Raw genomic sequence first — 25823 nt, 5'->3', positions numbered from 1 at the left:
CCAACTTTTTTTTAAAGTGGTTCTACTTCTACTTACATTATAATACATTATAATATTGCAATATTCGACTTTAGGACTCAACATCATTATTCTTTAATTGCGGATAAGGATAATTATAACAAAATCACAAAAGAAAATAAGAAATTAATAGAGGACAATAAGTGATAATAACGAATACTTTAAGGGAATAACAACTTCGGTTCGACAACATTCTCCCATCGCAACTCTTTACACCCTGGTTCTATATCCATTGCTTCTACATCGAGATCTATGAAGAATTTTCCAGTGGGATTAGCAAATTCCTGCATACCACCTGAAAACGCGGGAACTATAAATACATTTTTATTAAAAATATAACATACAATCCGACCCATAAAACGTAAATGTAAAGATACATCGCATGTTGTAGAATTGCATTGTAAAATTTAAGTGAACATAGAACTGTTACCTGCTTTATTATACAAGGATTATAATAAGTCAATTTACAACCACAGAACGATATCATAATGAGGCCTTTATAATCCAATCAGACATAAAATATTTAATAAATTTGACTTACTTAGTATCTTAAAAGACACAACTTCGGACGCGTAGTTTGTTACTTTCCCAATAATACGACTGGACAATTGTGGGGTATAGTTTTCTGAGATTTTGAGAATCTGCAAACAGCTATTTATAAACGACTGAAACTTTGCGCAACATAATAAAATATCGTAATATGCAATTTTACTTTCATCGAAACTGGAGTATTAAAATATTACCTTAAAAGCTATGATATCTCCAACCTTGGGCTCAAGTCTATCTTTCATAGATGGAGAATTCTCGATATTTTCCGCAGTAAATATCGGTTTATCTTCCATTAAAATATCTTTTTCGTTAGCAATTGGCATTGCTTCAACTTGGGGAACAACAGAAGATTTCTCACTCCCAGTAGGATCACTACTTTTCTCATCAATCTTCAATGCTTCAACACTTTGCTCTTCATCCTGATTTATTGCTCGTCCTTGGTCATCAAACCTTATATGAACCCTCTGAATATTGGATGCAGTTTCAGGTATAGAAATTCCATGTGTAGCCGGTATAAATAACGGTTCAACTTTGCTTTTAGATTTTCTAACGCGTTTCCTCAATCGCTTTCTTTTCTTTACATGTTCTATTGATGAAACATCGCTTTCTTGAGACAAGACTGAAGATGTTTCCCTTAATTCCTCTAAAAAAGAACCTATACCAAACCCTGTACTAGATTTTCTCATTTTACTATCTTTTACAGATTTTAGGATGTCAGTAGTAGTGTTTAATTCTTGTGAAGCAGTACTAATGTTGTGCATGACTGAATCATATGAAGAATCCAGGTATATTTCAGAAATACGAGGACCATTTAAATAATTCGGATCTTTCAAATTACTTTCTTCAATTCCATCCAATACGCAAGGTATCGGTCTAGGATTTTTAAAGCTGCACGTCTCGTTCTCTTTTACAGGTCCTATCAGCACAGGTACATTAAAACTATCACTTGATGGTAATGAGATCACGTCATCTTTTAGGAAGGTGCTTTGTGACAAGTCAGTTGCTGATAATTGTGGATTCACATCATTTTTGAGGACTTGTAGAACTTTGCCTAATTGTTTCTTTGGCTCAGAAGAATCTAAACCTGTCTTCTCACTACTAAATGCCGGATTGGTACATGAGGTATTTGCGGCTTTCTGATTTAAATAAATTTGGGTGTAATTTGATGCTTCTTCTTTTTGATTCTCAGGAGATGCCTCAACCTTCCCTGAGGGAATGACTTTTTCAAATTCAGAGATCATAATCTTGACATAGTTTTCTCTTGGGAAATCCTCTGAGCACTCTGACAGCCGTTTAGACAAACGATCACTTGCCACAACTTTGTCATTTCCTGCAACAACACCTGGCTTGGTAAGATATTCAACTTTAACAATATTAACTCGTTTCTTTGATATATGTTCATCAGTTATTCTTTGTGGGGGAACATATTTGGTATATTGTTGAACTGCAGTGTCTGCCTGTCTTGAAAGTCTCACTGCTGTCTCTGGTAATATTGGATCAACTGTACTAATGTGACATTTATTGGGTTTCACAGGGGTCAATCCTTCTTGGCTTGTAATATCCGGACTTTCTCGATTTTGTTTCTCCTCTGTAACTGAATCTATAACAGTTATTGGAGTCGACACTGATAGAGGAACTTCTGTTTTTGCCTGATCCTCTTCTAGGGAAGTTGTATTATTTGAAAAATTGGTACCAGGAGCTTGGAAATCAGTTTTGTGCCTTTTGTAATCTACGTCTCCTTCGCCTGTTGAATTAGGCTGCTCTTCTAATCGTCTTTTCGTCGGCGTGTTTGGGACAATATCCTCCAGCGTAGAGATATTATTAAAGAGCTCATATGCAGCCTCAAGTTGATGTATGGGATGAACACTGAAGATGGAAAGTTAACATTAGTAAACAACAATGAAATGTTTAATATTTTGCAATACTATATACTTAAAATCTGACAGTGTTGCTATTATTTAGCATTTCAGTTCTGATTAAGCCAGTACAAACTATAGTCTATTAATCTTCAAAATATACACAATCAGAACAATAACAAAGCGGTCACCAGTTGAAATCATTTTTCTGAGTTGGAATCAATTACATTTTTATTGTTTTTGTACACATCTACATACATATTATATTTTACTTTTGGGAAAGGCACAAAATTGGTTTATTTAAATATAACTTCATGTGATGATGCTAGCTTATTGATATGATGTGTCAATAATTTTTTGACAAATTTCTTGCCTTTAATTCTGATTAAATCTCTTTTCACTATATACAAGGAACATGGTTTCTTCTTTAAAACAATCATAACTAGGTCTACCTGAAACATTAGCCCCTAAAAGGCATACTGCATAGACAGAAATGACAAAAGAATCTACCTACTTACCACACGATCTTCTGGCTATGAAGAATCCTCACATCTTCTGCAGCAGGTAAATAGTGTTGTGCAATAGTTAAATAAAAATCTTTTATTTTAAAGAGATTTTCAATGTGCTGTTTTACATCTTGTATTGTTTTAAAAGTGTCTTTAATCAAAATTATTGTATATTTACGGTAATCTTTGTAATATTTACTTAGATCTAGCGTTACAGTGAAAATATTAGCAAAATTTGTATTTAAAGACATTGCTCCGAACGTTGTCCCCACGTGTGGTAATTAGCACTTATATATATATTTTTTTTATCAACCGACGATCATTTCTTTAGGAATTAAATATTGAGAAATTTATTATGTTATCTACATACACAAGACGAGAAAAAAAGATGAGATAAAAAGGGCAAAGCGCGGTAAAAACTATAGTATTAATAACATTATGAAGGGCTTTGGGACTCGTCTATAAAGCGACCACTATCGTAGGACACAGGACGTAAGGAGGGTAGAAATTTATAGGTTAGCTAAGGCCCATATAAATCGTTTTTTGATTACTGCGCATCGATTGGGACGTAGCCACTGTGACATACCGCACATCTTTTGTTTACATTCTTTTAACCTTAATTCGTGTCACTTTTTTTTGTAAGAGTACGGTTTTGCAAAAAATAATAATAAATTTGAAGAATCTAGCAGGGAATGAGTTTGTCCTTGAGTCACTTCGTTGTGGTCTTTGGTGTTAGAATTAAAAAAAAAAACCATCTAATGACTAATTCAGCCGTTTATTTCTGGAATCGATGGACGCGATACCGAAGACTGAATACAAACACACGTAAACCATTTTAAATCTAACGATTCAAACTAAGTCGAAAGATGAATATCGCCAATATTAATTTTAATCCTCAGGAATTAACTTTTATACCCTTTATATAGAAAAAAAGAGCGTTTTCAATATATATTTATATGAAATTTTTTAGCTCAGTACGATACGTGGGTAAAATGCCTTCAAGACCGTTTATTTACATTTATTTTAATCTGTGGCATTGTTAAGAACTGAGATCTAACAAGTTAAGTCTAATGATCTTAGGTCTGTCTCATCTTTTAGAAAAAACCTATTTGCGATAATATCCGCCTGTTTGCTTTTAATTTATCTACTCTACCCTACATAAAAATAATAAATATCGTTTGAATCACTGTATTTATTTTAAAAATGAAGAATAATCATGATTGAAGTAAATCAATCAATCATTTGTATTTGTTGATTTTAAAGTAAAATTTGTTCACTGTCCGCATTTAAATTTAACCAATTAGTTCAAAAAACCAGTCTAGGTCACGTGTGCTTAAAATCCACAGGAAAACTAGTTTATTACTGGTTTTTACTTTGTTCATCTCTCACCAAACAACAAGGATAGACTTATTTTTCTGATTTTGGCGTTCTGTCTCTTCTGACATCTTTTTGTTTGCATTATTTATTTATTTTTATCATTTCTCTTATTTAATATTGAATTGTTTTTTTGATACTTTATTTTAATCACAATATAGAATATACTTTATAATTAAGAATTGCAAGTTAAACAAAAGCTTATTAATTTTCTGTAATTTTTTATATTTTATTTGAAAGAAATTGTTCCCTTCGGTCAAGATTCAAGATATTCAAATAATTCAAAATATAAAACTAAAACAACTCAATATATCCACACTAACATACATATGTAAGTATGTGTACACAATTATTCAATCAGCTCAATAAGACTCTTCCTAAAACTCTACAAAATTCTGTGACTTCTTTCCTATATCCTGTATCAAAAAAGTGTGTTGCTACGCAATATAGAGGAGAAATAATCTGCAAAAAGGCTGTAAGTGAGGCTGAAAAGATTGTGGGATATCCAACTTCATTTTTGAACCTGCGCTGGTTGCTAAATGATGAAGTTGCAAATATTGTCTATTACATTAGAAAACTCATTGGAACAAACCATCCACTATTAGCTACAGCTCGGTAAGTCATAGATGTAAGATTTAGTGTGAGAGGAATGTACTCGTCAGAGTTTAAAAAAATCATTGATAAAATAAAACAATATAATAAGGGGTTTATAAAAAATTTCTGGTCCAGTATTATGAAAAAAATATCAATCACGATTGCTGTATTATCCCTTGGTTTACACAGTGGATATAAAGTGTATATTTTGAAATTGTAATTAATGTGTAATTGATCTGTTAGTAAGCCTAATCTCTTATATCCTCTTTGCCCATGACATAGCCATTTACACAACTTGTGGCTTATTGAAAAGAACATTAGTGGATCTGTGGTGGCAAAAAATGAAACAGAACTGAGATTTGCTTTAAGTCAGCTATTGCTAAATATATCAAGATTTTTAATATAAATATATATAATCCCAATATAATATAAATCAAGATTCTTGGTAGATCCACTAAACCTAAAGCTGTGGTGGGTTCCTCAGATTATCTGAGTAACTAAATACTGATTAGCAGCATCTTTGTTATGAAAATTACCATGAGATACGTGGCAATGTATGAACCTGCTACTGGTTTAGGGCCAAGGCTTTAAGACTCTTGCTAACTTTGCCATTAAGATAATTTCCATAAAAATGTCAAAATTCAAGCAATGAAAATTTCCCTGGATACCATCACATCAAAGCAAAAGTCGTTCGTAAATTTTCCCATTTCTATAGAAATTATCTTGTTGATAAAATTGTTAGAAGATTGAGAAAGTGGATGAAACTTATTTTTCCCAAATTTTAATAGTTTAAAACATCTTAAAGATTTATTACATGTTTTTTGGATTGCCTATATATTTTCGAACCGAGTCTCTAACATTTTACTATAGAATAAGTTTAATTCAGGATTAGTTTGAAATTTTGTGTAATGGGTGTTATATTTTTATGCCTTACTGGTTCAACAAAGAGGTACACCTATTAAAAGAAACCAATTCTATATGGTCTTGTACAATATCTTGGATGAATATTGATACTTTAAAATGTGTTACTTATTTAGGTTGTTCCAGAATACCTATTTTTGCCTTATTATAGAGAAAAAATAACTATTAAAAACGCGGTAATTAGAATTTAATACTCAGGGCCCACACTGAATTTAATTACTTTAAAACTTTAATTACAGAAATTTAATTCTCGGTGACCGCACACCCACATGGGGCTTAATCGTGTTATTAATTTCTAAAGCTGGTGAAATTGGAAAAGGATTCACAGATGTGGATAAAGATATTACAGCAGGTATTAAATTTTGAATCAATCAGTCAGTCATCACATATATCTCACTCTAATGTCACGTTATTAAATCTAAACCGTAAAGCTTTATTGAACAACACCAAAATGATGTGATTCTATAAACTGACAAGTGATGTGAAGGGTGAAATGTGTTGTGAATTAATTTGTTCTTTCAAGAAATTAAATGAGATTATATAGGATGTCCTTGAAATGACTGTACAACACTGGATCAGAAATTACATTATTTGTATTAAAACTACTTACTTCTCTAAGTTGCTTTTCATTACTCACGAAGGCTTGATAGTTCGAAATTCTGCGATACACGAAACAAAATCAATATTCATTCTTAGAAAAACAATTTTCAAAACAGTTATTTTCGAAGTAATTTCGAGTCGAAGCAGAGGCGCATTCAATTGAAACCGGAAACACAAAAGAATTCAACATTAATTCCTGAGAAAAACTGCGTATTAATCGCTGGAAAAAAAATCCGAAACAAGTAGAGTTTGGAATGAACTTCGACTCGAAACGGAGGCGCACACATTGGAACACTGAAACACAAAAGAATTAAATATTAATTTCTGGAAAATAATCTTTAAAACAATTGGTTTTGAATTAATTTCGACTTGAGGCAGAGGCGCCTTAATTAAGGCCCCGAATTAAAAAAAAAAAACATTATTACATTCTGAAAAAAGTTTTTTAAATCTTCGAAGCAGCTTGATTTGCGATATTATTCTTCAGGTACGCCTAAAGGTGGTCCTAAGTACCTTTCGAAAGAGCCCAAATTGCGAGTAATTACCACTTTCAATTTAAATTCTAATCACGTCGTTTTCATTGACGTGAGAACACGGTACTACGAACCAAAAGAAACAATTAGAACTTATCCACGCATATCAAACGCGTGATTTAGAACAACGTCAGCAACATCTCCTTTCACTCTCAAAACACAGTTAAACATCATCTATTTTCACTCACTAAGTCATAGATACACCAATGGCACATCTCTCAAGTCTTTAAAACTAAAGAAAACCCGATTTTCCCGATCATTAGTGGAGCGCGCATTACGCACGTCTTGTTCATCGCCACGTTAACATTCGAATGAATCAACTACGAAGTGATATCGGTACCAAAAGGTACAAAAAAATTACTGCCTGCCTTTGTAAAGGTACAACTCATCGGTGTTTGGATCGATACTCGATTGGAAGTAACATGCGACGTTTCCAGATTTAGCTAAATAAGGGAAATGTAAATCCGGGACTGCAATTTCGTGATGAAAACATATCCCAACGAAATGAAAAAACAATTTCCTATTGTGAAGAAAACTAGATGGAAAAATAAGTCTGAGGTTTTCCAGAAACAATACTAATTTAGAATTTAAAACCGTATTAAATGCGTCATGTTCGTAATTAATAAGCTCATAAAATGAATAAAGCCCCTATCAACCTTATCATTTTGTCTCGGTCTGTTGGAAACTTAACAATTCCGAGGGCTCAATGATATACGTGAGCTAATAAATTTAATTATCTTATGAACAATAGCCATAAGCATCGCGTTGCTATCCTGCAGTGGCATTCCTTCCTTCATCAAATTGTCCAGAATTCATCATTTTTATTAGTACGTGACTTTTGTAGGAAACCAATTAAATTGTATAAACGAAAGAGGTTTTCTTAAGCTGTTTGCGTAAAGTTCCAGAGCGCTTCGAAAGGATAGATTTGAGATATTTTCCAAATTACCTCATGCCTTCCCGAGATATTGGCGTTCCAAGTTTAAAAAGTGTCCAAAAAATACCTTTCTTCTTCTAAGTTAAATATAAAGATATAATTAAAATAAAAACAGCTTGCGGCAGAGAAAGAATTAAAAACATTCGTGCAGTAGATACAAAAATACAAACTTATTTACGGACCACACGTCATTTTTAATATTTCCACGAATTGACAAAATATTCCGCTCATGCCAAATCTCGTCAATTTACGTAGTAACTATTACTTCCAAAATTAGTGAAAAACGATAAAAGCGTTTAGCAATTATTTCGAAAAAACGGTATTAATTTGCAAACTTTGGCGGCCTATATTGGCAAAACGAAACAACATTGGATGTAAGGAAGTTTGCTTAGACCGCCTTGTTTTTGGTTCAGGAATTTTTGGTTGATCTTAATAATAATGCAAATAAAAAAAATAAATAAATAATACAGTCATCTCAGGAACACTCGGTATAATTTCATAATCGTATACATACTCTCATTATGTGCCTCAGTGAATTCGCCTTCTTTTACACCGGTAACGGAACCATTCCAGGTATTTTACACACGCAGAGGGTATTGGCTGAAATATCAGAAATGATTAGAACAAGCAATATTCTTCACAATAGTGTTTTAAATATTTACACCAAAGACCTTCGAGAATATTCAGATTTAAATTTCGGAAACATGCTTAGTTTATTGGCAGGCAAGTTTTCCATCCACAGTCCAAGAGTATTTTTTCATCAATTTCACCGTCACCGCTTCAGGAGACTACTTACTAAGCAGTAGCTTTCGTGAAATGTCCATACTCAAAAATCAAGAGATAAACGAGCTAATCTCGACGGTTCTCAGAGACATGGTTGAAGCCGAATTTATTCAACCCAGAGATAAACAGAATAGGCCAATGCCTGCCAAGCCTTTAGTAGAATTCGGGAAAATTGAAATCCCAATCGAGCTTGATGACGGGCCTTTTAAAGTGAACGAAATTTTAGGTAATGCCAAAGCAGAGTGGACTTTAAGACATTTCTTAGGTAAGAGAAGATTGGCTGGTTTATCATCATTATGCCAAGATCTTTCAGCTCAAGCAAGCCTGTTGGCAAAATTTTGTCAAGCGACGTTAAAATTAGCCAATCATGACGAAGAGTATCAAAAATGTGGTAATTTATTTGGAAGACATATGGCACTGGCATGGCAAGCACATTATGATATAGGGATATTTGAAGAAGAGCAAAAAGGACCGTTCAGTTTAATATCAGGTTAGTTTGGGGACGAATATTACAAGATTACATTTCGTTGCGTCATTTTAGCTCCATTAATGTTTCATCTACAACATGATCCAGATTTTTATTCGGAAATTCTGAAAGGAGCGGAAGACGTTCACGATTGCGACTTTGAAAGGATACACGAAACTGTGAGACGCGGACCAGGAATTGCCAAAGCGATGCAATTAAAAGAAGAACACGTAAGTAAAAGCTTTCAAGCCCTTCAGCGGTTCAAGGATAGTGAGGCCAAAAAAGCATTAGAAAATATAGTTAAAGTTTTATAGTTCCTTTCGCCAATGTGATATGATGTTTGTTGTCAGTACCTGATTTGAATGTTTTATTTGTTAATACATTATCAATGATATTTTGTCGTTATTTCTGTTTCCTTTATTTTCTTTTTGAATATTTTTGGAGTTTATTGTTGCGAGACACACGTATCGTCGTAGAGAGAATCAAAAAAATTGTGACTATCTGAAACATCCAAATTCCGGATGTAATTCATCAAGACCTATTAATTGTAGCGTAGTAATTCCAAGTAGTTTCTCAAAAAGAGGAAAAGAATATATTTATCCAACACCTATAAATATATTATATAAAAAATATATATGTGTGTGTGTGTGTGTGTATATATATATATATCTCTTAGAATATATGTTTAGAAGTGAAAAAATGCAAGTATACAAACATATTGTACTTATAGTATACGTAACAAACGTATCATGTACCAATATTGTAAACCGAAGATATTTATTTCTGAAACATCCAGTATTCGTTTTTATCACAGTAAACAGAAGCAGATTTTTTATTGCTCAATTTTTTTATGACTCCTGGACCGCCGCAATTATGTTGGCCAATGCAGTTCTCGCATCAGAAGCGGGCAATTCATTCAGTACTTTAAGAGCCGCTTGGGAATGTTCTTTTTGCAAGTGTTTAGTTAATTCCAATCCAGGACCTTCCAAAACCTAAAGTAACATAAGTATTAAAATACTTTTAAGGATGGATAAATTTAGTAGCAGAACATGATATTGCGCACTTTCCTCATTTCGCAGTAAATCATAATCCACGTCGTCGACAGTTTCGAGTCCTTTCTCTATATGTTTGTATAGTTCGGGTTTGTGTTGAAGTGTGAACATAAGAGGGGCGCACACCAGACTGAATGGACCTCCTGACCCTAAAGATATATATAGCATACATGATGTCAAGTAAGGCACCCTCACCGACCTGGCTGGAAAGGTTCCCGATCCAAACAAGCTTGCCAGGCGAGAGCTAGATGCTTGCCGAAAAGATATCCTTTTTCTTGAAGTTCTTCAGAATGGCCCGCAAGTTTCAAGGTCCCTTGACATGATTTTCCAAGAAGGGAACCTAACAAGATATATATTAAACCAAAAGGTACGAGATATACAGCAGTATGAGGTAAGTATACACTAGTATATCTCGTATAGTTTATAGTTAATTTATCTTAAAGACCGACACGGTCAAAACAATAATAAAAGCGTCATCCGCCACGTGACCAGCCTCTTATTGGTCTACACCTGCACGTGACATATTGTTTTACAGAGATGCAATCAGTTTCATTCTCGTTGCATTTGTACATACCTATATACGTGTTATTAATTGTTATTTATTGTTGTTTGTGATTTGTTAATATCCTCATATAGTTCAACTTTCAATTTATTAAGTTATTTTAGCAATAAGCTCACAAATTGTCCTTTATTACATTTTAAGAAAACCTAAGTGCGGTCCTGTTCAATAGTTTTGCGATTACGGTGTGATGGCGTTCGTTTTGATCGTGTCTATCTCGACAAATAGGCTTTACATCAATATTTCAAATACTCAAAATTCACCGGCGTTCAAGACGTGTCGCAGAGTCCACTCCGCCTGTGCATTTCCTAAGGCTTCACTAACAACCAAAGGTTCCAAGTTGTTTTCTGTAAACTGTTTGTACTCTATTTGATTCGATTTTGGCTTGGCAGGTAATGGATTGTTTTGTTTATCTCTCGGGCCAACAAACTCTGCTTCCGCCAAGTCTCTCACTGCAGAACTCATCAATTCCACCAAATCCTGGTTTCTAAGATTGGCCAGCTCAATACAACTATTGGGAGATGTAAGGAAAGTTTTTTTAAAATACGAAAGATGTGCCAGTTTGAACAATTTGATGGTAAAAGAAATTATGTATAGCTAAGGGCTAAATTACTGAAGTATCACTATCTTTACCAAGGGCAGAAATTCCATGAAAACGGAGCAACGGCCTAACGATGGTAGTTTCTATTTGCCAGTTAACAAGAAGTTTAATTCTCTGTTAAACTTGATACAATAGAATAAGTTCCTTAAAAATCATAATCCTGATAATTTTTAACAGGATGATGACTTCCTAGCGAACCACACCAATACACGGCATATTTTGCATTCTTTCCGTGTGACTCAACTGTCGTTTAAGTTTAGCATTACTTTCAACATTCGTCCGTAGTTTGAGGCTTGAATGAAACTCTTTTCCTTGCAACATACCTATTGCTCAACAAATAGTCGCCACTCAATAAAGCGATTTTATTTCCAAAGATCATATCGCCGCTGGCATCAACATCGTTTGGTGGTTGTAAATTCACCAGTCCTTTATGAACCAGATGACTTGTTCTTATCATTTCAGTTACTTCAGCTAGGGCCCTCTGGTTGTGTAGAACTCCTTAACATCAGATTATCATATAAAACTTTTTATCATTTCATCTAGAAGGTGGTCCAAATTGGGTATGGTTCAAAGTTATGAATGATGTAGATATTTTAAGAAAATCTCTTCCAACTTTGAATCACATTGAATTTGGACTACTCTGTACAGAAGTTTTCTCTCGTTCCCATTCCATGCATTTATTTTTTTATTCAACTTTAGCCAATATCACATTTAAATAAACTTTTTATAGGCATCAAAGGCTTATGTAGCTCAAACTTAAAACATGATTAAGTTCAATAATTCGAGTTTCTCACCTGCTGCCTTATCTTGTTCCATATCTGGAATATCAGCAGAGTGACCTGCAGCTTTAGATATCAACAAAACAATAAGACCCCATGCTTGCATATTGTTTTTACCATTATACAAAAGGCCTCTGCAATGACAAAATGTTCATGATGGTCATCGATGATTATAATGTAATGATTTCAATTAACTTAACACTTAGAAGAATAACTTACTTTGTTGTTTTCAGCAGTGGATGATTTGAACCTACCAATTTTCTCAGATGCAGGGCCACATTGGCAATTTCATCACTCAACAACCATCGTAGACTTAAAAAAGATGTTGGATACCCAACAATTTTCTCTGCTTCACTCACAGCCCTATTCCAATCAGGTTTCTTCTCTTGGGTAAGTTTGGTACGCTGAATTTCTGAAGACATGTATTTTGACCCATGCAAAATATTATCGAATGGGCCCCTTAGATTTCTAATTAAGCTGCTAACAAATAACTTTGATAAAGACATTGGGAATTAGTGTGACACCAAAAAGTTTGATAAAATTCTGCTGAGGACGGCCATAGGACTAATGGAAAGTGGTTACTGGTGAAGGTGAAAGTTGACCTCATTATTTGCATTTTAATATGTATTGCTTTAATGTGTATGTTTGGTTTAAATTTGGGAGGTAGTACCTGGTACTCAAATTACAGATTCCGCATTAGGAAACGTTTGTTTCAACTTTGAAGAAGCGGGTTGAGGGTCGAATTAATAATCTATATTCTGATTCACGTACTAATGCAAGATGTATAGCAGTACTAAAGAGAGGTTTTTTAACAGAGGTACTTAATGAAGAAAGATGAAAGGCGGCAATAACAATTAACATCGTTAACATGGGCCAACAACTGATTTAAAATTTTTAAAGAAATTGTTTTGTTTACGTTTGCACCTTTAAATGTTTGGTTTAAATTTCGTGTTGACATTGAAAACAATTCAACTCCGATTGCTTTCTTTGTCATAGAAAAGGAGTTATGCTTTTCTGACGGAGATAGAAAGTGATGCGTATGTCGGTTATTGTTTCGTCGTACAAATTTAGTGTGCCATCTATTGTAGACTAGCCGAAACGCAGGGACATTTGCAGCAGTCCTCTTTACTGCTTTTTGAGGTCTCATGTGTCTGATGAGGCCACCATGATTTCATCTTGTGCATTCGTGCATATCGTTGACTGTACACTATGAAAATTTTCGGGCCAGAAAATCAAAGTTATCCGACTCGAGTTTTGACTGCAATGTACTAAAGCTTTATCGCACGGCTACTGCGGAACCCAGCCTCGCCTCAATCTGAGAACTTAATTTTCACTCATTTTTTTTTGTCGAAAATTGTCATGTACGCCACTGTTTTGCCGCAGTCCAAATTTGGCGATCAAAACTGTCATATGTAAAAATTTTCGGGAGGAATTTGGACGCGTGGAAAAAATTGCGAAGATGCTGTACAAATATTTTTTCTTTTTTATCAAAATTTCAGTTCAGCTTGTGACGGACGTTTACTTAGGGTAAACATACGTTTGTTTCCTTGCCAGTGCATCGTTTCACAATTAAAACCTTTAACAATCAACTTTCTTCTCGGTGTTAAATACCTTTTCAACGGAAATAAATCAAACAGCTTTAAATTCTTAAACTTTAATTGAAAGAAATAGACATTACATAATTTAACAGATCATAATTTTGTTTATATTGGTAGCAATTCTCCTAAAAGATAAACATAGATTCAGTACTTCACTATACCCTTAGTATTAATATACATTCTTCATATGTTTATGTACAGAAATCTACTAAATATTGACATAAATACAGAGAGATGTATTGCTTATATTAAAAGAAAAATGTGAAAATTAATATTCAATTTAATTAATATGAACTTTATATATTTTTACAAAGAAAAAGTACACGGACATTAGTGTGTAGAACTCGATAAAAGATCACTAAACTCAATTCATTTTTAAGTAAACAGAGAAGTTCGACTTGAAATTTCATTACAACTATTGGGGAGGAGGCAATCGAAACACCGCATATAATCGATCGAGTCAAACCAAGTCTGACTACAGAAATTCATCAATTATTAGTCTTCAAGTAGATCAGACGTGTTAGAAGCAGTTTCACGATCCCCAAAATTAAATAAGATTCACCAAAAACTCTTATTAATTGTGTGTGTGCCCTATAAGCTCTTACAAGCTATAAACAATTGGTCCTTAAGTGCAAACAGTATTGCTTATCAATAGATTAAAAATAGAGTATTTAAAGGTCGAAGTCTCCTGATTTTTTTACGTTTGAATTAATTTATGTGATATTTTTTTATGAAACCGCAAAAATGTATCTTCCGAAACAACGTGTTATCATAATTTTATGTATAATATAGTATATTTTTAAATATATTATCAAGCCTTTGAACATCTACAATTTACACTTTTAATAAAGTAGTTTGAATCACTATCTAAGCCACTACGTTCGATATTAAAGCGGCGGCAAATTGTATTGATTTTAATCGTCAAAATAGTCTCTAGGTACCTAGTAAAGAATGATCAATATTTCAGTTATTCAGTCAGCAGAAATGTCGAAAAAAGAAACCCACACGAAGTAACGTATGCTTAAGACCAATTCAATTAGACCGCTTGAAATGACCCCTACATATTCTTAAGAGGTGAATTCATTAAGATAGAGAATCCTCAATATACCATTGCAACCATATATCTACTCTCTATAAATTCTAGTAAATATTTCGGTTTGCCTTAGCGTCAGTTTCTTCTTCTTTACTGTCGGTGAACGGTACTTTAAACAAATAACATTCCGTTTGTTTATTTCGAAAAAAAAACAAACAAACTGTTCGCTAAAATACTCGGAGAGATAAATTTTTACGGCCTTTTTGGGAGCTCGCATGTTGCACTTGTTTGTCCAGAACGTGGTTTAAAGGACTGTCCGAAACACGATTTCTCAAAACTGACGGGAAAATACGTTCAACTCTGACTGTTTTGATAGTGAGTTAAAATTTTTTGTCAGTAGCAAAAGAAAAAACAATCGCACAAGGAAAACCAATCGCTAGATATCAAAATATGGTCACAAGTATGGACGGGTAAGGTAAGAAGATATGATCAAAATTGTGTAACTCTATGACTAATTTTTGGTCCGACTACAGCGCTTTTTTTGAATTATATTTATACCCTTACGCTTAAAACTACTTTAAATGTGCATCAGCTGCTCAAAAACCTTTAGGTCCCTCGAAGATAAAACATCACAAGAAGTCATTTGTTACGCACAATATCATTTGCTTAGGAAAAATAATGGCACATGCCCTTATGCGTGTTTGAAGCCAAACACGCATATCAGAACGGGATTAGCATATAGGCCCCATTTATCTGAAGACATGGTTGTTTCACTTTGAGAAGGAAATATTGGTGTTTTCATCCGTTGCATTATAAAACTATTTGAGACCTCATTTGTCGTTAGTCAAAGCACATCGACATTGTTATGTCTTTTAGTTATGCGGTGAGCGTTTGGTATTTGTATGGGATTAAATATCACATCTTTATAGAAAGTCGTCTCAATCCAGTTTAGCAGGAATGTCGTCGAGTCTATCTATGCGGGCGTATAACTTACAACAGAACCGTTTTAAGCATAAAAATATGTGAAAACGTATTTCTCGAAGGAGGGTTCCTCTCTAAACGTGATATGGGGGCGATCGCCCTTTGTTGACCCGCGAAAGAATCGATCCTTGGTAAGCGTTTTTTGTAATATACGAGCAAATCACAATAAAAATCAATAAAACGGCATTAATGATCTAGTTATGCTCTTTGTTGCCACCTCGCAAGACGAGCTCTATTTTTGTCGTACAGTTCCGCCTGTGGACCGTTGGCACGAAAAAATGCGGTGTGTTTCCAATGAGTGGCTTCGGAGCTGGAAAAACTGATTGAGAGCTTCCAAAGCTGTGATAAGGCGCAGATAATGGGAACTCTTATGAGAACTTTCGATGGAATACCAGAAATGATTAATGCGAAAATACCTCTGTAAGTATGAAAACAACTCTCTTAAGACCAGAATAGGTACTGCCGTTGGGTCTACGTACTTTTGAACCTACGTTTTGACCTATTTTATGCGAAACCTGGACTAATAAGCGACCTGCTTTCACCTAAGATTTTATACATCTGGAATGTTGCTTGCCGGATTGACAATGATTTTCTTGCCAAAATGCGAGGTCAATCTTTAGAAAAAAATAAAAAAATGCCAAGCTCGATGTTGTTCTTTAGCAGATTCGCATAATAAAATCCAAGTTTTTGACGTTGTGGGGACATAAATTGCTACGCACATTCCAGTTAGTCAAGCCAACCTACTACTGAAAAAAAAGATACAAAACAATTTCTCAACTCTCTTCCATAAGTACTTTAGTGCCTGCTCTGGTCTTTTTTTTGTGATAAATTCAAGACCGCTCAAAAACTTGGTTAATCTCGGAGAACGCGCATAGTTCTAAAGCTCTTCTGCATTATTTGATTGAGCTTGATAACCAATAAGAAGATATTAGCTACCAAAAACCCGCAAGTGCCCTGCTTCACAACACCTCTCCTATGTATAAATCATGCCTCTTGCATTATCATAAAAAACCTCAATAAATACTAAAAAAAAAACACAAAAAATATATGTCTCTGCTTACAACTTGGTCCCAAGTGAAACAAAAAGCGCGATTTCTCGCAGACTATTCCTCAAACTCCTAATGCACCATTCCCGAACTCGGCGAGCCGAGATTGTCAATGTCGCGCTGCGCCCGGCTGATTTTGCTTTTGTCTTTGGGCGTCTCCTGCTCTCCTGAATCCATTGCAAACATCTTCATTTTCTCCTTGAAACTGAGCTTTTCGGGAACGGGCGTGGCCTCGTTTTGGGTCTTTTTTTGTTGTTCGGCAAGACGCCGCGCTCGGGGGTCTCGATATACCTCTTGGGCGCCTATGACGCCTGGGGTAGCCGTCGCCATGCTTTGACTGACCTCGGTGGGTGAGGTAGGGGATGCCAACATAGATTCGGCTTGGCGAATAAAACTCTGAAGAAGGCGAAATATTTTAGGAACAAATGCACACAAAACGCTAGATGGGGGGAGGGGCGGGGGGCATACTTTTGACAAAGTGTCAATTTAAAATTCCATGTTGTAAGACGGTATAGGTGTCATTTACATGAAGTGATTTCTGAAACCTCACGTAACTAAATCGGACTACTTACATTCGGATCCTCCCTGACAGTCTCTTTCACTGGTAAAGAGTTGGGAATTTGAGGCGGCGATTGAATGTTGTTATGATTCGATACAGGCTCGAATGACACGCGTTTCCCAGCGTCTTTAGCTCTCATGGACATGACAGCAAAACTCGATCCCCTGTTGACAAAAATGATATTTTTGTTATTATTAAAAAGAATCATAACTTGATATTCACTTCTGCCTTCGAGTTCACAAAATGCTGCCTACAATATTTTTTTCTTACCTTTCTGGTGGTGGTGGGGCTGAATATTCCACAGGTGACAGCGGCCTCTGTGTCGGTAAATGTACCTCTCGGGATTCCCTGGAAACGTTAGTGATGGAGGGTGGTGGAAGTTGAGATGCCCCGATAACTCCCGACTTTAAAATAGATGTAGGTGGTTGTTGGGTCGGCTCCTGTCTACTGGAGACTGTAGTAGACGACACCGTGCTTACCACAGTTTGACTGGAAACTGGTTGGGGTTGTGGCATGTGTGGGATGGGAGACTCCTTGAAAAAAGTTATGGCGTTACAGACTACAGAGTCTTATTCGCGTTAATAAGCAACGTCCGTGCTACAAGGGGTACTGATTGATGTTGCAGTGTTTCGTTAAAAGGACAATTTGTCAACAATAAGTAGCACACAATACATGTATATTTGCCTCCCGTCGAAATGACAGTAATGAATAAATACTATATGCTACGTCATTAAATCAACGTTTGCCATTGGATAGCAATATTGCTATTGAAAGGAAGAGGAAACATATATGGGCAAAAGAGTCGGATAAATTTCGGCATTATGGCGTCACAATAGATCCTAATAAGTAACTTATCGGTAAGTCGAAAACACTTGCAAATAATCTTACCTTTTCTGTCTCGTCATCGTCCTCCCCGGCTGCTTCTTGCGCTCGCCTTTGAAACTCTCGCTCCAACTGCAAAACCCTGAGTTGTTCCTCTTGCTGAGGAGATCTGTACGAGAGCGTCATCAATTCCCGTATTTGCTGTTCTTGCCATTGTCTCGCGGCTTCCCTTCTAGCTTCTGTGGAAAAATAAATTAATATTAGAGAGGTCTTGGGACATTCTTGCAAAATGTCCCCTCCCAAATAGATCAATGCAAACTGCCCAAATTATGCTTAAAATTTCAAAAGTGCATATTTTTCACCCAGCAGGCATTTTTGGCTTAAGTTTCATTGATTTGCGGATCAAAACCACGTTCGCTTAGAGAATATTTAGAGGTCTAACAACTGCTTTTCGGGGTTCGACAATGTCACATTATTATATTGCTAATGAGACGTTACTCTAATTTTAAACAGACATCGCCTAAAAATTCACTAGGAAAGCAGGAAACAACAAAAATTCGTCACCTTGCTGTCTCTCCTGTTCCTCCCTTGCCCACGGATCCCTAGGAGGTTTACTGGTGGAAGGAGGACTTGTCGGATACAAAGCCATTTTTGGCGGATCTTGATTGGACGCTGTATAAGTAGCTAGAGGATCTGTTGTCGTAGGAGGTTGTCCATACAAGGGATGCGTACTAGTAGGAGGAGGCGCTGGAGGAGATTCCTCTTTCTTCACTGATTTTTGAAGGTTGTTTTGAGACCTGTAAGTAGGCGACGTCGGGCCTTGACTCTGATAATAGTTATTTCCCGGATAATTCTGATTATAACCGCTATTTTGGTAAGTAGGATTAATCGATAGATTCTGTAGGGACTGGGCCATTTGGGTATTATAGTAGTGTTGCTGCTGTTGCTGCTGCGCTTGGTAATATGAATTAGGCGGGATTTGACTTAGTAATCGGTTTTGTGATGGTTGTTGTTGCTGAAGCTGCTGTCGCCTTCTAACCTCCTCGCCCATTTCAGCCAATTTTGCCTGGCCACGAAGCAGTCTCTCTTCATTGGTTAATCTGTGCTGATGGTCTTGAATCGACCTTAGAGGTTGATTAATGTCGTGGCTTCGAATGTTGCCGCTACTCGCGTAACGCAACATCTCTCCCTGATGGTGATGCTTCAGCATGTCATCGCTCTTCGAGTTTCTCATTTCTTGATGCCTGTGAATTTTTACGTTGGTTGAAATAACGACACACTTATTTTCTAATAGAAATATGATTGATATTTAATCCAGATGATTGTTTTTTAAGATTAAACATGAAAAGCGATTATTTAAACAATTAATGGTCGATTAATTTTCACTATTGCACAATAAAATGTTTGTTTGATATTGGAAAAATCGACCAGTTCCGAAAGCATCAGAAAAAATCTAATTGTTATAAAATCACTTTTTGCCTATTATTATTTGATAAGAAATGAACTCTCAGTCATTTCATAATCGTGGTCAAAGTTAATTTTGCGAAATGTTTCTCTATCAGACCTGATGTGCTTGCGTTGCAAACACAAACAATTCAGTAAACTGCTAATTGGTAAACTTGTGTAATATGAAGTATAACTGAACAGAGTTTACAGAGTAATGAATGTTTCAAATCCTACTTGAAATAATAAATCTATTCACCTGTTCAGATCATCGCTTCCTCTATTGTTCTGTATTTGAGCCTCAGATATTCTGATATTGTTGGTGCTTGGATATCTCAACATTTCCTCCGACCGGGCATTGTGAGACTGTCTCAAAACATCTTCACGTAACATTCCAGTGTTTGGAGTTGCATACCCTGAAATTAAATAATGAATAAGAACAAGTTTTAAATATCAAAAATAATCAAATTTGAGTGATATACTTTGCATGCTTCTGTCCATCACTCATTAATATATATTTATCTGTTAAAATTATATATTATATAAACATTGTGTTAACTCCTGTTATAAATAACAGAAGCTCTAGTCTATCTCGCTAAACTACAATATAATATCAATCACAGCACAGGCCATTACCGAACATTGAGACCTTACATACCTCTTTGCTCAATTCTAGATTCCATTCTTTCATCATACTTTTGTCCATTGCTTAAGTTTCCATTATTCAATGATGGGTTATAAGCCATATTATGCTGAGCTCCAGCGGGAGAATAGTTGTTTTGTGGGTTACTTATTGTAGGATAATTGTTGGACTGACTGTAATTTGGGGTGCTACTGAGTGTTGGAGAGGGATAGGGTTGATTTGAATTGTTCCCATAAGAATTATTGTACTGAGTCCGAGTGCTGAGCTGCTCATCGGGAGACCCAGGATAGTTTTGCTGTGCAGCAACTTGTCTACCATAAGTTTGAGGTGGTGGTTGTTGTTGGGCCGCTGGCTGCTTTAATACAAGAAAAAAATCACCGTGAACTATAATGTTTTATATATTCAAAACATTCTTACCCCATAATACTGTTGCTGCATAAGCCCTCCTCCAACGTTCGGGTAACTGCCGGAAATACGGTTACTATCCTCCTGATGGAGCCGCTGCATCGATGGCGGACTTTTCAAGTTCGGGATGGATTGGTGCAAATTGGGCCGAGCGAAGTTGGGTTGTGATTGGTTGGTGGGGTAATAGGCCGACGAGGGCCGTTGAGAGTTTGGAGGAGAAGCGATTGAAGATTGCAGGGAGTTTTGGGATGAACGGAGGGCCGAAGTCCTGAAATGTCCCAGATTTAGTTAATAATCGATTAGTTTGGGGTGCGTTTAAACTTACCGGTCGCCCAACTGTTGGGGGCTAGGCACTTTATTGCGATACACACTAAGATTCTGATAAAATCCACCATCTTGTTGATTCAAGTTGTGAGTGGATCGACTCCTAAGGCCTGAAGGACCGTTTTGGTTTCCACTGCAAAACAAAAAAGTTCTGAACATGAGCATCATAGCGTGTGGTATACCGTTAATAAATAAAAACATTATTAAGGAAAGAATGGGACATGCAAAACAACAATAGAACAGGTGCTTTTTTAATACAGGTTCAGGTAGAAGTACTTACCCATCATTTAGAAAATTATTCGGTTGACTTCCAACAGCTCTTGGCGGATCTTGAGATGAGGAATGAATTTGATGCAGAGCAGGAACGGATTTGGAAGAGGGAATGGTGCGTTCTGAGTCGACTCGAGAAGGCAGATCTCGTTCAGACATTCGTCTGGGACCTACTTATAAAAAAGAGTTATTACTTACGGCCAAGAGGTATTTTAGATTTGAGCAAAATTTATTGCGAGACTTTTTTTTTATTCAGTATTGTTTTCTTAACTTGTTAGTGTAAAGTTTGGAGTCTGATATTTTTTGATAAAAAGAGAAAATTTAAACTGAAAGAGTTCCCTCTCAATCATAAACTTTCAAACACTCCAACTTTTAAGGTACAATAACTGGCAAATTGCCCGACAGGAGACGCCATTAAGAACACAATAATAAGCCAAAGTAACGCCGAACTTATGGCGGCTCCAAAAATGCTCAAATCTCTTGTTTTAGGTAAACTAAGGTCCAAATAAGACAGAGGACGTGTATAGAAATATATTGAGACGACAGAGAATCTATTTGAGAGTCTTATAATCATTTTAAATATCATACATTTCAAAATACTCTCTAATAAATTCTTTATAGTCTTTAGCAAAATATATAAAACATTAACCTGTTTCAAATAAAATACAAGAATAATAACTTCAAAACAAGCTGCTCGAAACATGGCAAAATCGAATGCTACACGAAAACAAAACGGATATAACGAGTCTCTAATAACATCCCTGTTCAAGTTGAGTTATAAGTAGTATTGAATTGAATTTGTTTATTCGTTTAAAAAATTCAGAATAAGATTCTGAACTGAAAAACTAACGAAGTTACGTGTGTTTAATGAATTGGTCAGGCCATCCATCTTAATCAGGAATAATTAAAGACCCTTAAAAAGGTTCGTTCCCCCAAGAGTTCAACATTTTTTACGTTGGGTGTTCATCGTAAACGGTACTTTAACGACCTTTAAAAGAAAACACTCCACATTTACGACGAAAGACCGACACCCAGTATTGCGCAAAATAACCCTTGAGGAACAGCAAACCGTCAAACAAAATGTTTTAAATATCAAAAAATCATAAGGTGCGGAAGACAGTATCGTAAGCTTACGATGAACAATACAAGCAGAGCCAGGTATGAGGGAAAAACCAGCTGCTAACCTAGCAGAAGCTTTCTGCTGCTGGCCACCAATACAAATGCCCTCGCGATGCCTTATCTGGAATGGATCTTCGATATTTTGCGTAACTGTTTGGCACTTCACGCAATAAACTGAAGTTTCGGGCAGGGTGTTCTGTCTAAAGAGAGATTTCAGAGGTATTTTTTGGTTCGGTCGAACCCCGAACGAGTGCTGTTTGGCAAGTTTTTGCGGGGACATGCTGCAGAAATTGTCCTGAAACTTCTCATCTTCGTCTGCGAAACAAACTTTCACTTCTCTGATCGGTTTGGTGTTTGAATCAGGAAACTGGGGCTCCTGATCGCAAACAGATTCCACGATATTCTCTTCGCTAATGCAGGCGCAACTCTTGGTTTTTCTGGCCCTCTTTGGCGAGTCCGAGGAATTTTTTAAAATCGGACAGTTTTTCTTTGCGTTCTTGCAGCATTTCTTTACTTGTTTTCTAGGTTTTATATCCGAGCAGCTTTTCCAAGTCTTGGGAACGCACTTCTTCCTTAGCACTATGATTTTTGGGCTTTTAGGCCTTTGACCATTCTCGTTATTCTTCAGTCTTTGTCCAATTCTCAGGCTAGGCTTTCTGGTGACTACGTAGGACTCAGGAAATTTTTTTGGTTTACGCATTTGCGTCAACCTCTCCAGACTGTCGCACCGAATTAAAACGCTGTTTATCGTCTTATTGGTTTCTATGATCTCGCTATAGCGCCTAGACCCGAATTGGTTTTTAGGTTTTTCTTCATTCATTTTCAAATTCACGATATTGTTGCGATTGTCGGTATCGAAGTTTTCCTTCAGCGATTCGCTGGACGCGGTATCTTTTTTATCCAGCCTTTCGAGGCTGTTTTTCAAAATTCCTTTAAGTTTTCCAGAATTAGTTTTTACTGATATATCTTGGATAGACGAAAAATTGGTCCCGTTTACTGGAGTAAAATCTACGTTGAATATGCAGTTTCTATATTGACATTTGTGCAAGAAATCGTCGTTTGGTACTGTAGAAGATATTTTCGATTCTGAACTGAATTTTTCTAAAACTATTTGTGGTTCTTTCATTTGGTCCTTATAACGTGTTTTGGGGGACAAATTTGGCTCTGACCAAAATCTCCCTGCAAATTTCTTCAACGTCCCGACATCAGCCTCTTCGTTAGCGATACTATCGATATTTTCAGTGCTCCTTGCCCTGTGTAGATTAATATTAAACTCGCTTTTAGACTCCGACCCGTTCAAACTCCAATCATGCAACAACTTCAAAATCTCCAGTCGCTCATACTCTGTCAGCTTATTATTCAAATTTTCTTCACTTACGCTCTTGCTCCGGCTACTAACAAAATGTTTGGCCTTATTGAGAGCCGGTTCGCTGGTGGCTTTATTATCCCTTTCTAGATCTTTCGCATGTCGAATTTCAAAGGGACTTTTCCAATGTTTAAGCGGGGTGTCCGGGTCGATTTGGCTGAGATCTAAATTCGACTCGTAAATGCAACTGTTTATTGATGAAGTAGAGCTTGAAAGATCTATCAAAGAAGTAGATGTTGCTTTTTGCCGGGAAAGCTTTTTGGCCCCAATACTAAGGAACTTATCGGTATCTTTGACACTTCTAATATCTACGAAACTATCGTTGATTTCTATAGAAAAGCTCTTGTTCTGAGCAAACTCTTGTGCTTTGCTTTTCGGCTTCACATAATCCTCGACCTTTTGCAGCTTCATGTTGCAACCAGTTTCGTCGTATGTGAGTGTTACGTTTTTTGGAGACGGATCACTGAAATCGGTCACTTGAAGATTGAATACAGGTTCGTCGGTTTGAATTTCGATTCTGGGAATTATGAGTTTACGCTTTTCGGTTTTGAATAGGCTATCGTCCGAGTTGAAAAACACATTGTTTTTAGGTCTGTCAACTGGTGGTGTATAAAGATTGCCCGGATTTGAATATAAGGACTCGTTCGACCCCATAGGGCTTCTGTGGTTGTAATAGTAATATTGATCATAAAAATTGGAATCCAAGGCTGCATGAAAAGAAAGGAATTCTAGCGTTAGCGAGAAATTAAAGAGTTAATATAAATATTAAACGACGAAACTTTTAGACAATCTCGTTAGGAACCCATCGCCCTTCGCCGATTTGACCATTTTACACAGTTTTTCGGAGATGTCGAAAAAACTAAAATGGTAACTTCAAAAAACTACTCGAACTTCTTTATTTACAAATATTTTACAAACATTTAGAACCGTTAATAAGGCAATTTTAACATCGAATCCTCCCATAAGTTTAGATGTTGCATTCTCGAAATAAGCGATTGATGCTCATAATGGCCATTACTACACAACTAGCAGTACTTAATGTAATTTTAAAGTATACTTTCCCCATAACTTGAGCACCCAAGAGTACTTAATCCATGCGCACAATTTTACTAAATTAACACCACCATGAGTCCGTCACTTAATGTCAATAAAACATAGGTACTCACCTCTTTGAGGCGTCGGACTAGGCTGTTGAAGCAACGTTGCCAAACCATGATATACTGCTCCGCCTTTGGCCACCTCCAGAGTGACTACACTGCCAGTCCTAACCAGAAATTCGGCGGCTTTTTCCTGAGTTATCCCCAACAGAGACTGACCATCCACGGAAAGAAGCTGATCTCCAGCGGCTAATCTACCGTCTCTATCAGCTGCGCCACCGGGAACTACGGATTTAATGTAGATTCCCAACCGTTCTTGTCCTGCGCCTTTAGCTGCCACTATGGAAAGACCCATGCCACCGCCTGCTTTGTGTAAACGTATTACCTGGACCTAGAAAAATACCATGAGGTAATGTTATAATAATGTCTAAACTACGGTATCAACCTCTGGTTGAGTTGAACTCAAAGCGCTAGGTGGCCTTGGTACATTCATATATACCGTCCAAAAGCCGGAACTCGTTGGTTGGGCGGCCAATCTGCACAATCCTGCTGCTTGCAGAGGATGTAAGAAATCGGCAAGACCTTGAGGAGAAGATACTTTGTTTAGTTAAAGCCATATACCGATTCGGCAGGGGCTAACCTGGAGGGACTCCTTGAACAACATCACAGCTAAATCCATCATCCGGCAAAAGGAGTTGCAATGGAGGAGCGGGATCTTCGTACAAAGTCACTTCTCTGCCTTCCGCACGAGTCAGTTCATCAGCTACACTTTCAGCCGCTTTAGCCGCCTGCTCAAGAAGAGACGGAGAAGCGATTTTTTCGCCAGGTTCAGCTAAGAAGAACGGATTATTGCCTCAAAAATTACATCTGGTTAATAGACGATTTTGAACAGTAATATAGCAGTTGCTTTTGCTTATCAATAGACTTTTCAATGCTTTTCCTACCTTACACTTACTCCAACCCTACACAATATGTCGCAGAAAATAAAATCTTGC

At 36.4% G+C, this 25823-nt stretch overlaps 4 protein-coding genes and 1 long non-coding RNA gene across 9 annotated transcripts in view; 2 read left to right on the top strand and 3 right to left on the bottom strand.

Moving 5' to 3' along the window:
- Positions 1-63: 63 nt before the first annotated feature.
- Positions 64-3838, bottom strand: LOC136344258 (coilin-like). Its single transcript, XM_066291558.1, has 4 exons — positions 2942-3838; positions 762-2433; positions 560-659; positions 64-313 (listed from the first exon to the last, which is right to left on the bottom strand). The coding sequence occupies exons 1-4, from the start codon at positions 3178-3180 to the stop codon at positions 180-182; spliced, it is 2145 nt and encodes a 714-aa protein (XP_066147655.1). The 5' UTR covers positions 3181-3838; the 3' UTR covers positions 64-179.
- A 542-nt stretch (positions 3839-4380) lies between these two features.
- On the top strand, positions 4381-9525 carry LOC136344260 (all trans-polyprenyl-diphosphate synthase PDSS2-like). Its single transcript, XM_066291560.1, has 6 exons — positions 4381-4918; positions 6058-6170; positions 8456-8605; positions 8667-8930; positions 8979-9155; positions 9207-9525. The coding sequence occupies exons 1-6, from the start codon at positions 4641-4643 to the stop codon at positions 9443-9445; spliced, it is 1221 nt and encodes a 406-aa protein (XP_066147657.1). The 5' UTR covers positions 4381-4640; the 3' UTR covers positions 9446-9525.
- Pdss2 (Decaprenyl diphosphate synthase subunit 2) lies at positions 8977-13079 on the bottom strand. The gene is made up of 7 exons (XM_066291559.1): positions 12342-13079; positions 12138-12256; positions 11667-11841; positions 11006-11253; positions 10383-10523; positions 10201-10332; positions 8977-10125 (listed from the first exon to the last, which is right to left on the bottom strand). The coding sequence occupies exons 1-7, from the start codon at positions 12626-12628 to the stop codon at positions 9980-9982; spliced, it is 1248 nt and encodes a 415-aa protein (XP_066147656.1). The 5' UTR covers positions 12629-13079; the 3' UTR covers positions 8977-9979.
- LOC136344266 (uncharacterized) lies at positions 11137-25744 on the top strand. Its single transcript, XR_010732934.1, has 3 exons — positions 11137-11265; positions 12356-12512; positions 24890-25744. It is a non-coding gene; the product is annotated as an uncharacterized lncRNA (long non-coding RNA).
- Positions 13761-25823, bottom strand: part of cno (adherens junction formation factor afadin) — a 69914-nt gene continuing 57851 nt past the window's right edge. For 2 of the 5 annotated variants that reach the window (XM_066291548.1, XM_066291551.1), the window contains 13 exons: positions 25469-25660; positions 25274-25410; positions 24898-25219; positions 21257-21419; positions 20978-21109; positions 20665-20920; positions 20263-20602; positions 19864-20020; positions 18726-19405; positions 18228-18400; positions 17610-17872; positions 17353-17503; positions 13761-17176 (listed from right to left, as the gene is read on the bottom strand). In XM_066291548.1, coding sequence (XP_066147645.1) covers positions 16853-17176; positions 17353-17503; positions 17610-17872; positions 18228-18400; positions 18726-19405; positions 19864-20020; positions 20263-20602; positions 20665-20920; positions 20978-21109; positions 21257-21419; positions 24898-25219; positions 25274-25410; positions 25469-25660 — 3290 coding nt within the window. In that variant the 3' untranslated portion in view covers positions 13761-16852. Of the gene's footprint in view, positions 17177-17352; positions 17504-17609; positions 17873-18227; positions 18401-18725; positions 19406-19863; positions 20021-20262; positions 20603-20664; positions 20921-20977; positions 21110-21256; positions 21420-22392; positions 22448-22753; positions 24439-24897; positions 25220-25273; positions 25411-25468; positions 25661-25823 lie in introns of all 5 variants that reach the window. The other 3 variants (XM_066291552.1, XM_066291550.1, XM_066291549.1) reach the window with 3 other exon arrangements.

This window comes from Euwallacea fornicatus, chromosome 16, assembly GCF_040115645.1.
Source record: "Euwallacea fornicatus isolate EFF26 chromosome 16, ASM4011564v1, whole genome shotgun sequence".
Classification (NCBI taxonomy): domain Eukaryota; kingdom Metazoa; phylum Arthropoda; class Insecta; order Coleoptera; family Curculionidae; genus Euwallacea; species Euwallacea fornicatus.
The sequence above is the reverse complement of the archived record's forward strand: the minus strand, read 5'-3'. Positions and strand labels throughout refer to the sequence as shown.

Excerpts from the sequence above, each read along its gene's own strand:
- LOC136344258 (XM_066291558.1), bottom strand. The coding sequence starts at position 3,180 with ATGTCTTTAAATACAAATTTTGCTAATATTTTCACTGTAACGCTAGAT. Across the intron at positions 2,434-2,941 it reads CATAGCCAGAAGATCGTGTG|TGTTCATCCCATACATCAAC; the intron begins GTAAGTAGGTAG and ends TTCCATCTTCAG. Across the intron at positions 314-559 it reads TGTGTCTTTTAAGATACTAA|GTGGTATGCAGGAATTTGCT; the intron begins GTAAGTCAAATT and ends CCGCGTTTTCAG.
- LOC136344260 (XM_066291560.1), top strand. The coding sequence starts at position 4,641 with ATGTGTACACAATTATTCAATCAGCTCAATAAGACTCTTCCTAAAACT. Across the intron at positions 8,606-8,666 it reads CATGCTTAGTTTATTGGCAG|GAGACTACTTACTAAGCAGT; the intron begins GCAAGTTTTCCA and ends TCACCGCTTCAG. Across the intron at positions 8,931-8,978 it reads GACTTTAAGACATTTCTTAG|CTCAAGCAAGCCTGTTGGCA; the intron begins GTAAGAGAAGAT and ends AAGATCTTTCAG.
- Pdss2 (XM_066291559.1), bottom strand. The coding sequence starts at position 12,628 with ATGTCTTTATCAAAGTTATTTGTTAGCAGCTTAATTAGAAATCTAAGG. Across the intron at positions 11,254-11,666 it reads GACTATTTGTTGAGCAATAG|TTGTATTGAGCTGGCCAATC; the intron begins GTATGTTGCAAG and ends ATCTCCCAATAG. Across the intron at positions 10,126-10,200 it reads TTATGATTTACTGCGAAATG|AGGTTTTGGAAGGTCCTGGA; the intron begins AGGAAAGTGCGC and ends TTATGTTACTTT.